Source organism: Mobula hypostoma, chromosome 2 (assembly GCF_963921235.1).
Source record: "Mobula hypostoma chromosome 2, sMobHyp1.1, whole genome shotgun sequence".
NCBI lineage: Eukaryota > Metazoa > Chordata > Chondrichthyes > Myliobatiformes > Myliobatidae > Mobula > Mobula hypostoma.
The window spans coordinates 242,357,690-242,370,283 of NC_086098.1; the positions used below are offsets into that span (position 1 = coordinate 242,357,690).

At 48.3% G+C, this 12,594-nt stretch overlaps 1 protein-coding gene across 5 annotated transcripts in view; it reads right to left on the reverse strand.

Annotated features, from left to right (window-relative positions):
• The window catches only part of khdc4 (KH domain containing 4, pre-mRNA splicing factor), a 32,718-nt gene extending 22,678 nt beyond the window's left edge, over nt 1-10,040 (reverse strand). For all 5 annotated transcript variants that reach the window (XM_063041815.1, XM_063041811.1, XM_063041814.1 and 2 more), the window contains exons 1-5: nt 9,931-10,040; nt 8,646-8,895; nt 7,120-7,248; nt 4,071-4,150; nt 2,020-2,072 (exon numbers count right to left, since the gene is read on the reverse strand). In XM_063041815.1, the coding sequence (XP_062897885.1) occupies nt 2,020-2,072; nt 4,071-4,150; nt 7,120-7,248; nt 8,646-8,895; nt 9,931-9,947 (529 nt within the window). In that variant the 5' untranslated portion in view covers nt 9,948-10,040. The remainder of the gene's footprint in view (nt 1-2,019; nt 2,073-4,070; nt 4,151-7,119; nt 7,249-8,645; nt 8,896-9,930) is intronic.
• Between the last annotated feature and the right edge of the window lie 2,554 nt (nt 10,041-12,594).

Here is a 12,594-nt window from a genome sequence, read left to right on the forward strand (position 1 = left end):
TAATTGCAATTTCCAGCACCTGAGTTTGCCTTTCATACCTGTTATAATGAAAAACAGGAAAAACAGAGACAGACAGGACGGTAGATGCCGAAATCTGAAGCATAAAGAGAGGGGTAGAGGAACTCAGCTGGTCAGACAATATTTGTGGAGGGGAATGGATGGTTGTGACCATTTAATGTCAACTGTCCATTCTCCAGTGCAGATGCTGCCTGACCCGCTGTTCTTATTTTTTTTAGTCAAGGAATAAATACTGTCAAAAATATCCAAAGTTTGAACAGAGCGACACTCCTACAATACTGCCCCTCCCGCAGTTTGATGCTCCATCAGTACTGCACGCCCAGCATTACATTGCCTCAGTACCATCTCTCCCACAGTGTGAAGCTCCCTTAGTATCACCCCTCCCGGAGTGTGATGCTCCCTCAATACAGCCCCTCCACGGTGTGATGCTCTCTGTACCGACCCTCCCACAGTGTGAAGCTCCCTCAGTTTCACCCCTTCCAAAGTGCGATGCTCCTTCAGTACTGCCCCTCCCTCTACCCTGGCCCCCACCCCATAACCATCCCTTTACAACTGACCACAGTAATACATGGTCTCAGGAAGCCGTGAACTCCCAGTGACAATGCCGACCTTGACAGCTGTCAGGCTGCGCAGTGAACACCTGGCTATGCCTCAAAGCGAGGTTTGTTCTCTCAGCCTGGTTTCTATAGGAGGACAGTATCAGCAGAGCTACAACGCTTCACGCACTCCACTTTCTTCATCCTCCAGACCCTAACCAATTACCTCAGCCCAGCAAGTGTTCCCACTCTCCCCTCAAGGTACAGACTCTGAAAGTGGCAGGTTCGCCAGCAACTCACACAGTTGGACTTGCAGCAGCCTGGCCATCCACAGTACAGTAAAAATTTACTCTCCACAAAATCCTGATGGATTGACATTTGGTCACCACACAATCCCTTCCCACACACCAGGATCCCGGTTTCCACACTGCCCTGAAACCCAGCCCAAGTTTTCATGGTCCCTTTAAAGTTTGTGTTCACTGGAGACTAATACACCAGATCCACCACACTCAAGAACAGCGTCTATCCACTGCCATCAGACTTCTTATAAGCTAAAGATGAACTTAATCTCCTAACCTACTGAAGTGCCCTTGCACTTTGTCTGCCTGCACTGTCCTTTCTCTGTAAATGTAACACTGTACTCTGCATTGTTTTCTTTTTACTACCTCAGTGTACTCATTTATGGATAAAATGCAAACAAAAGTTTTTCATTGTATCTCAGTACATATGACAATACCAGAGCCAATACAGTAATGTAGGAGATACTAAAAGGCTTGGACATAGAGGACATGGAAAGTCTAGGATCAGAGGACATAGCTTCAGAATAACGGGAAGCGGAACAGAGATGAGGAGGAATTTCTTGACAGAGAATGGTGAATCTTTGGAATTAATTGCAGACAACGGTAAAGGCCAAGTCACTGGGTACAGAGATTGAAAAGTTTGTGATTGGTAAGGGAGTGAGGTGGGTTAAGGGTTATAAAGGGTAAGGGGGTGGGGGGGTGGTGGTTGTGAAGAAAAATCAGCAATGATTGGATAGTACAGCAGGCTTGATGGGCCAAATGGCTAGTTTGCTCCCGTATCGTATGGAAAACAATAGAACAATTACCAATGCTGTATAACATAAAAGCAGTTGAATTGAAGTGTCAGAATAGTAATGGGAATAACATCCAACAGTCTGGGAAATTTGCAGGTCCAGTATGATCAGAATCCTGAATGTGAGATGATGGAAATTTTATGGCCATACCGAATGCTGGTTCTGCACGGTGACTGGTGGATGTGGCCTGAGACATTAGTTGCCAACCAAAGAAGAGTGGGGTGGGCACTGTCAGTGAGCAGGGGCCTGAGGGACCTCCAGAAGCCCTACCAGGGCATCGAGTCTGAACAGGCTGGGGAAGCGGATGCTCTCTGTCGAATGAGCTCAAAGGCCTGGACTACAACCACCAGGATGTCATGGGCATATACTCACTGTCAACAACCTCACGTGTCTGGCCTTGAATGTGGAGGCAGAGGGCACGGTCCCTGCAGAGAGAGAGGAGGAAGAAAATTCAGAAAGTTACCAGGTAGTCGCCACACCACATGCACCCCACTCCCATTAATCCTGCAAAAAGGAGCTGGTTGTGGATTACAGGAGGAAGGGAGACAGGCTAACCCTGAATTGACATCAGTGGATCTGGAGTTCAGAGGGTGGACAGTTTTAAGCTCCTCAATATCCACGTCTGAGGACCTCATGTGATTTGCACACACCAGCTGTGTGGTGAAAAAGGCAGACGGTTTTGCCTCAGGCGGTTGAGTAAGTTTGGTATGGGCTCCCGAATCCTTAGAATTTTCTGCAGGGGCACAATTGAGAGCATCCTGACTGGCTGCATCACTGCCTGGTATGGGAACTGTACCTCCCTTGATCACAGGATTCTGCAGAGAGTGGTACGGACAGCCCAGCGCATCTGTAGTTGTGAATTTCTCATGATTCAGGACATTTACAAAGACGTGTGAAAAAAGGGCCCAAAGGATCTTTGGGGACCCGAGTCACTCCAACCACAATCTATTCCAGCTGCTACCATCTGGGAAACAGTACCACAGCATAAAAGCCAGGATCGACAGGCTCCCGGACAGCTTCTTCCACCAGGCCATCAGAGTGATTAACACACGCTGATTTGACCGTATTTCTATATTACATTGACTGCTCTATTTATTATAATTTACTATGATTGCACATTTAGATGGAGACGTAACGTAAAGATTTTTATTCCTCATGTATGTAAAGGATGTAAGAAATAAAGTCAATTCAACAGCAAAGTGAGAGAACAGAAAAAAATCAAAAACAAGACACAAGAGACCACAGACACAGGAATCCGGAACAACTACTCAGCAAGTAGAGCACTAATACGTCTGAGTTGAAAACCTACATTGAGTTCAAATTCACTGTCATCTGACTGTACACAGAAAGAACCAAACAAAATTACATTCCTCCAGACCACGGTGCACCTACAAAACAAACCTGCAAAATCAAAACACTGCAGATGCTGAGAAATTGCTGCCTTTTGCACATTGGTTGGTTGTTTGTCTTTGTATGCAGTTTTTCATTTATTCAACTACGTTTCTTTGTATTTACTGTGAATGCCCACAGGGAAATGCCCGTAGTATATGTTGACAGATATGTACTTTGAAGATTTTGACCTTTGAAAACGCTCAGCAGGTTCAGCAGCGTCTGCAGAGTCTTACAGAGAGCTGATGCTTTGGGTTGGAGGCCCTTCCTTAGAACTGGTAAGGACAGAGATTGTTAAGCTAAAGGGAGGTAGAGCAGGTCTGATGCAGTAAAACAAGGGTGCCCATGTACGAATTACTAATTCTTCCCCTGCACCATATTTCTGAACGGTCCATGAACCACATTATTCCTTTTGCCTTTACACTATTTAAATACTTTGTAAATTTTATGTTTTTGTATTGCACTGCTGCTGCAAAGCAACAATTTTCACATCAAGACAATGATAGTAAACCTATTCTGGTCTGGTCACAGAGTGAACGGGTGTGGTTAAAGAGTGAGAACGTGGATAAAAGGATGTAGACATTGTGAATGCAGGACAGAAGGCTGTTCGCACCAGGTCAGCCTGGGAACTCCTACAGGAGAAAAGGGCGAAAATAAATAAGCAGGCTGAACCAGTCACACAGGTGGTGAAGAGCAGAGGAAGATTAGCATGACCACACCCAGAGCACTTCCCTCCTCAACAGATCAGTTTCTGCCAGGCACCAGCCATTCTGATGGTGTGGAACTCTCCTCCCCCACCATCAATTCCACCCCTCCTTCAGTGGGCTGATCCCTCAGCACCACTGCCCCTCCAACACACATTCTGGAGATTATGTCTGGTGTCTGGGCCTTAAGATCTATCCGGTGATTCAGGAGGCAGATTTGGATCCGTAAACAGAGGGCTGTATGGCCTGAAGTGATGGGGGGGGAAACCCCAATCTCCTTCTGGGGTTCTGGGGGAGGTGGGGACAATTGCTGACTAAGTCAGTACATACCCAGGGGTGGTTTGTGCTTTCTCCTCCGGAGACATAAACCTCCCACGCGTGGACACAGCGGCTCCAGACAACCGACTCACCTGCACAACGAGAGACAGAGGAAAGGTAAGAACTTTCATTTCACTGTGTAAACACCCCCCCCCACCCTCCAAAACCCATAAGAGAATAAAATCAGCTCGCGTGCACATGCCACAGTAACATAACTGTTAGCTCGACACTGCTACAGCTTGGGGCGTCAGAGTTCACAATTCAATTCCAACTCTTGTTAGGCAGTTGAATGTTCTTCCCACGTGCTCATGGGTTTCCTCCTGGGGATCTGGTTTCTTCCTACCGCTTAGTAGGATAATAGGACACTGTGAATTGCCTGGTGATTAGGCTCAGGTTGAATAGGCGCGTTGGTAGCTGGCGCAGCTCATTGGGCAAGAAGGGTCTATTCCACACTAGGTACACAAGTAATAAACAAATAAAGCAGGGTTCTGGAACAAACGGTGACCTGGCTAATGAAATCAAGTGGTCTGTGAGGCATGTGGGAGTAGACAGCTCTCGTAACAGAACTTACTGCATACAGGCAGCTAGACAGGAAAGGTTTCAAAGGATATAGGACAAACACAGGTTAACAAGACTTGGTAGGCATGGATAATTTGGGCTGAAGGACTTGTTTCAGTGCTCTGTGACAAAATGGTCCATCTGTAGAGCTAGAGACCTTCACAAAATTTGTCAAGATGACTGATGAGGTATAGGGCAGTAAATGCACTTTTTGCATGGACTTTGGTAAGGCATTTGACAGTGGTTAATCCAGAAAGTTAAGGTGCATTGGGATCCAGCTAGTAGCTATGATTTCCAAACTGGCAGTGGAGGAGGGAGTTAGCATGACCGGAGGTCTGTGAACATTGCCAGGACTTCTGTTGTTAGTGATTTATATAAATGTCTTGGATAAGGAGATGAATGGTGTGTTGATCTTCATTGGTTGGAGGACTGAGTTTAAGAGCTGTGAGTTTAATGTTGCAGCTCTATAAGCCCTGGTTAAACTACATTTGGAATACTGTGTTCCAGTCGGCTCGCCTCATTATAGGAAGGTTGTGCAACAGTTACAGTGGACACAGGGTAGATTTACCAGAATGTTGTCTACATTAGAGAGTATGTCATGTAAGCAGGGGTCCCCAACCTTTTTTGCACCACAGATCAGTTTAATATTGACAGTAATCTTGCGGACCAGCCAATGTGGGGGGGGGGGTTCAAGTTCAACAGTGCATGACAGGGAATGAGGAAAGGTGCAGCTGACTCATATTGCTTCATATCGCCAAATCATTACTGATATAAGGAAAGGTTGAGTGAGCTAAGGCTTTTCTCTTTGCAATGAAGGAGAATGGAAGGTGACTTGATAAAGGTGATTAAAATGACAGCCAGGGACTTTATCCAAGGGTAGAAATGGCTAATACAAAGGAGCATAATGTTAAGGTGATTAGAGGAAAGTATAGGGACGTTATCAGAGATAGATCTTTTCACAGAGTCATGAGTGCTCTGCTGGCGGAGGTAGAGGCCGATACATTAGGGCATTTTAAGAGACTCTTAGATAGGCACATGGATGATGGAAAATGGAGGGCTACGTTGGAGGGAAGAGTTAGACTGATCTTGAGTTGATTGAAAGATCAGCACAACATCGTGGGCCAAGGGGCCTGTACTGAGCTGTAATGTTTTGCCCATCTCCTACACTCTAAGAATAGAGATCAGCTGCTAAAAGTGCAGACGACACAAACACTGGTGGAGTTGTGGACAGTAAAGGTGGTTGTTGATGGATATAGTAGGATATAAAACATTTGCAGATATAGTCAGAGGAATGGCAGACGGGAGTTCAATCCGGGCAAGCGTGAGGTGCGGCACTTTGGAAGGTTAAATGTAAAGAGAATGAACTGAGTAAGTGGCAGGCCCCCTTAGCCAGATGTACAGAGGAATTATAGCATGCAAGTCCATCGCTCTCTGAAAAGTGGCAACACAAGTAGGAAGGGTAGTAAAGGTGGCGTCAGGAATGCTGAGTATCGGTCAGGAAGTCATGTTGCAGCTGTAAAGAACTTTGGACTGGATGCACTTGGAATACTAACAACACAATTTACTGTTTGCCTCCGAGGTTTGATGTACACGTGAAAAATAAAGCTAATCTTTATCGTTCTGGTCGCCCCATCACAGGAAAAATGTGCGGGCTTTGGAATGGATGCAGAACAAGTTCACCAGGAGGCTGCCTGGATTTGAGGGCATGAGCAAACAGGAGAGAGGTTGGACAAATGTAAGTCACAGGCTGAGGGGAGACGTGATAGCTCATAACATTACGAAACGCATTATAATTTATAACATTATAAATAGGGCAGTTTTTTCCCACCAACCCCCCTGCCCCCAAGGATAGGTGTCAAATAGAGGTGGGGTGGGGGGGGGCAAGAATTTAAAGGAAATTCACAAAGCATGTGATTTTTTTTTAAGATTGTCAGGCACCTGGAATGGGTTGGTCGTGGCAGCAGAGACAATACAGACACAGTATTTAAAGGTAATTGTGACAGGTAAGTGAATAGGCAAGGAATGGAAGGGCATGCATTATGTGCAGGCAGATAAGTTTAGTTTAAGAACAACACACACTAAATACTGGAAGAACTCAGAAGGTCCAAGATGCTGTCTGACCTACTGAGTTCCTCCAGCATTTTGTGTGTGTTTCTCTGGATTTCCAGCATCTTGTGTTTATGTTTAGTTTAAATTGGCATAGTGATTGGCACAGACTCTTAAACTGTTCTAAACTCTTAAGTATCGATCCAGGGTCTTGAAACATCAAAGGTTAGCAGTTCTAGCAACTGACATTAGCACAGATGTGTTGGCCCAGGGGGACTTGTTGCTGTGACTCTATAATTGAGACTCTCCCTCCCCTACACCCAGTGAAGGATGGGAACAGGATGATAGCAAGGAGAGTACATCATCCTCCCAACTCCTCAGTCTGGGACTGGGGTAACAGGAAGAGAGAGAGTCAAACAGACATTAACCACCCCCCCCAACCCTCTCCCATTCGCACCTCATCCTGGGTCTGTCCACGGGTCAGTAGGTTCCGGCAGCTGATGGGGACATCGTTAATCTCCACCTCTGCCACAACCAGGTCGTCCTTGTTCTTGGTGCCGGCCCCCATTTTGCCAGGAAGCGAGACCTGCGCGGAGGGAATAGAATGTCAGTAACATGGGGCAGTGAGCAGGAGACACACAGGAGAAAGGTCGGGGGGGGGGGTCTCTCGACATATCTTCCCCCCTCCCCACTGTGCTATTCAATACCATTTAGACGGGTACATGAGGGATACGGGCCAAACACAGGCAAGTAAAACTAACTTAGTTGAGACACGTTGGTCAACATGTACAAGACAGACCAAATGGCCTGATTTGACTGCTGAATGGCCACGGGCTAGGACTGCTTTCCTACACTTGCTGAATTAGTATACTATCCTGGTTGAGGACCCCAGGTCCCAGCCCGCACTCCAACACATCGACAGGACTCCATGCATTTAGAACAAATGTCAGCGAGGGACCGCACTTCCACTGCTGCCTCGAAGCAGAGCTCAAGCTGCTCCAGACCCACCGTTAAGCACACACTCTGTCCCAGGGCCCTTGGAAATCGATGGGAGGTGCGGGAGTAGCAGATCAACGTTACAGATTCAGTTTAATTTGGCATTGTGTTTAGTACAGAGGCTTCTTGGGCTGTATTCTTCTCTGGTCTGTACCCTGCGTCCTGCTGGGAAGGGTGGAGTCTGACCCCTCCCTCTCACAGACTGCTGGTTGGCATAGCACGGCCCAGGAGGGGCGGAATGGTCACCTGGAGCCAGAGGTGAAGGACTGAGCCTGTTTATGTTTCATTTCCACATGAAACACCTGGAACCCCAATTGTTTCTATTGCTTGTTTCGAGGGAGAGATGGGACCATCAGATACAGGAGCAGAATTATGCCATTCAGCCATCAAGTATGCTCCAGCTGATCATGTCTGACCTTTTCCCCACTCCATGAACACTACCCCACTTTTTTAATATACTTATTATTGTAAATGATAGCAATGTACAGCTGCCACAAAATTACAAATTTCACCACGCATCTCAGTGATAATAAACCTGATTCTGATTCATGCAAGGTGAAAAGCAGTAGTCCCAACACAAGATAAATGCATTGTTGAAGACACACACTCAATGTTTCAGTAACAGTTTCTTTCCCTCCACCATCAGGTTTCTAAACAACGACCACATGAACACTACCTCACTCTTTTTTATTATTTTTGCATTACTTATTTAATTCATATACATTTCTTACTGTAAGCCATAGCTTTTTTATTACGTACTGCTGCCGCAAAACAAATTTCACAACAAATCTTAGTGATGATAAACCAGGTTCTAATGTGTATAAAGTGAAAAGCAGTGGTCCTGACATTAAAAGATAAATGCCAACAATGCATTTGTCTTCTAGGTTACCAACAAAACTTCAGTGGCAAGCCCTGGATGTATTGCCTGATTGGGAGGTGGTACAGACGGATGTGCTTGGATGAGGTCTGTGCCCTGCTGACTGGTACCTGCTCAGGAACGCTGGGACTGGGCTTCAGCTTGCCCTTCGCCATTAGCATGGCGTTGATCTTGGCTGCAACCGCTGCCGCTGCGTCCAGTGCTCCAGAAGCAGGGGCCACGGACCCTGACCCCACCCCAGCGCTCGGACCTCCTGCCCCAGGGACAATGGGCACAGTTGGCATAGAAACCGGGGTAGACATCACTCCTGGCAGGAGGCCATTGATGCCAGGCCCAGGCTGGTCCCACTTGCTGCGGCGTCTGCAAAGGAAAAGTCCTATATTCACCTGGTCCTGAGGAATAGGCACCAGAGCTGCACCTCCTCCCCAACATATTCTCCATTATCGCACTCGCAACTTCTCACCCATACCAGCATAAACACCAGAGCCCTCCTCTATTTCAGGCAAGTCTCCCACCCCTCATTGTAAACCACCTACCCAGAAACCGTCACACAAACCCCCAGGCACTCCCCTCCCCCACCCTAATCCCTGTCCCTTACTCCTTACCCAGTCCCCCAAGCCCCACGCCATCTCTCCTCTCTTCCCGCCTCCTCCACCCTTCTCCCCTACCCCCCTCTTCCTCCTCCTTCCCCATCTCCCCTTCTTCCCTCCATCCCCCTCCCTCCCCTCTTCCGCTATCCCCTTCCCTTTACCTCCACTCCCTTCCCCACTCCCCTGCTCCCTCCCCACCCCCTCCCCCCTACTCCTTCACCATCCCCCCACTTCCTCCCCATCCCCCTCCCCCTACTTCCTCCCCACCCCCTAACTTCCTCCCCATCCCCCTCCCCATCACCCTCTGCTCCCCCATCCCCCTCTGCTCCCTCCCCATCCCCCTCTGCTCCCTCCCCATCCCCCTCCCCCTCTGCTCCCACTCCCTCCCCGTCCCCCTCCACCTCTACTCCCTCCCCGTCCCCCTCCACCTCTACTCCCTCCCCGTCCCCCTCCACCTCTACTCCCTCCCCGTCCCCCTCCACCGCTACTCCCTCCCCGTCCCCCTCCACCTCTACTCCCTCCCCGTCCCCCTCCACCTCTACTCCCTCCCCGTCCCCCTCCACCTCTACTCCCTCCCCGTCCCCCTCCACCTCTACTCCCTCCCCGTCCCCCTCCACCTCTACTCCCTCCCCGTCCCCCTCCACCTCTACTCCCTCCCCGTCCCCCTCCACCTCTACTCCCTCCCCGTCCCCTCCACCTCTACTCCCTCCCCATCGCCCTCTATTCCTTCCCTATGCCCCTCTACTCCCTTCCCTACTTCCACGAATTCTGACTCCCTCCATCCCCCCGCAATTCCGTTCCTCACCCTCCACCCTCCGCCATTTTCCCTCCGTCTTCGAGAACAATCCGACAGTTGCTGCGGCGGCTCCCTCCGCTACGTCACTTCCGTGTAGATGTGACGACACATCCGGTCCCGTGCCAATGCAGGCTAAGGTTAACGTCACAACGGTGCTTCCGCCCTGCAGCGACGCGGAACGGAAGAGGGGCATCACCCCATCCTCGGGCACATGTGCGAAGTCTGGTCGGTGTTGCAGGAGGGGAGCGCAGCAGCGGAGTCCGGGCCGGGTGGCCTTAGGTCCCGTTGCTGGATACCGCCTTGGAAGTGGCCCTGGCTTCCTGCACACGTGTCCTCGGGAGGTCACTCTGGGTTCAGTGAATGGAGGAGGACGCCGGGGTCACTGGTGGAAGGCAGGAATATGTCTCATTCCCGGTAACTGTCCGGTAACAGGGTCGAGGAATGTGTCCAGTTCCCAGGACATGCCCTCTTCTCGAAACTACCACGAAGGAAGAGGTACCGGAGCCTGCAAACGCATACTCAGCGTTTCAAGTTCACAGTGAAATTTCTTGCGGGCATTCTCAATAAAACCTTAATAGAATCAAAGAAAGACCGTACTAATTAGGCATATAATCAGTAAACAAAAGACCAACAAACTCTGCAATACAAAAAGAAAGAAATAATAAATAAGCAACAAACATGGACAACATGAGATGAAGAATCCTTGAAAGTGAGTCAAAGTTCCTGCGGATTGGAGGGTGGCTAATGTTATCCCACTTTTTAAGAAAGGAGGGAGAGAGAAAACAAGCAATTATAGACCAGTTAGTCTGACATCAGTGGTGGGGAAGATGCTGGAATCAATTATAAAAGATGTAATAGCGGCATATTTGGATAGCAGTGGCAGGATAGGTCCAAGTCAGCATGGATTTATGAAGGGGAAATCATGCTTGACCAATCTTCTGGAATTTTTTGAGGATGTAACTATGAAAACGGACAAAGGAGAGCCAGTGGATGTAGTGTACCCGGACTTTTAGAAAGCCTTTAATAAGGTCCCACATAGGAGGTTAGTGTGCAAAATTAGAGCAAATGGTATTGGGGGTAGGGTACTGACATGGATAGAAAACTGGTTGGCAGACAGGAAACAAAGAGTAGGGACTAATGGGTCCTTTTCAGAATGGAGGAACTGACTGGGGTTTGCAATCAAGAATCCAATTGTCCAGTGAGGTATCGGGGCTAACGGCAAGCAAGGTGGTTCTGCAGTCCTTCATGGGGACGATGGGCATGACAAGGCACTGAAGAAGTCTTGGTCATCTGCAGCCAAGGAAGACAACTACATGTACCACTGGACTTCTGAGGTTGAGAGAGTGGAACTGTCCCAATGGAACAGCTTTTCCTCTTTAAAACCTCTCCCACATGGACTCAATGGACAACCAGCACAGAAAGCATCTTGTACAAATGCAAGCAACACACATCGAAGTTGCTGGTGAACGCAGCAGGCCGGGCAGCATCTCTAGGAAGAGGTACAGTCGACGTTTCAGGCCGAGACCCTCCGTCAGGACTAACGAAGGGTTGCTTGAAATTCCAGCATCTGCAGATTTCCTTGTGTTTGTGTTATACAAATGCATTACAACTTGGTACGGCAACTGCTTTGCCCGTAACCACAGGAAACTGCAGAGAGTTGTGGACATGGCTCAGCACGGCACAGAAACCAGCCTCCGCTCTCTGTCTACACGTCTCACTGACTCAGTAAAGCAGACAACAGAATCAAATCCCCACCAACCCTTGGCAGCCTCTCATCCCATCTATCACTGGGTAGAAATCTCTAAAGTTTAAAAACACATAACACCAGGTTCAAGGACAGCTTCTGACCCACTGTTGAAAGACTATTGAATGGTCCTCTAGTATGATCAGACGGATTCTAGACCTCACAATCTACCCTGATGTGGCCCTTGTCCCTTACTGTCTGCCTGGTCTCTGCTTTACCTGTGATGTTACCATAAACATAGGAGCAGAATTAGGCCATTCAGCCCATCAAGTCTGCTCTGCCATTTGGTCGTGGCTGACTTATTATCCCTCTCGAATCCATTGTCATGTCTAAGCTTTGAAATCTTTACTAGTCAAGAATCTATTAACTTCCACTTTAAATACACCCAATGCTCTCTGTGGCAATGATTTCCACAAATTCAGCAACCTCCGGCTAAAGAAATCCCTGTTCTAAAGGGACGCCCCTCTATTCTGAGGCTGTACCCTCTTGTCCTGGACGCCCCCACTATTGGAAACATCCACTCCATCTAGGCCTTTCAGTACTCGATAGTTTTCAATGAGACCTCCTCATTCTTCTGAACTCCAGTGAGTATAAACCCAGAGCCATCAAATACCCCTCATGTATTAACCTTTTCATTCCTGGGATCACTCCCGTAAACCTCCTCTGGACCCGCTCTAGTGCCAGTATATCCTTTGCAGATTGTTCTACATTCTGGTTCCATGACACTTCGTCAGTGCACTGTTGTAATCAGAAGATGTGAAAATGCCATCGTACAGCCATTTGGCCCACCTTCTCCATGCTGCCCAGGTTGTGTTCCTGAGCTGGTCCCATTTACCAGCACTTGGATTGCAAATCAAAACTTCGACAAGCTGGGCTGAAGGGCTTGCTTCTGTGACGAGGAGGTTCACAGAAACTATCCCAGAAGTGAA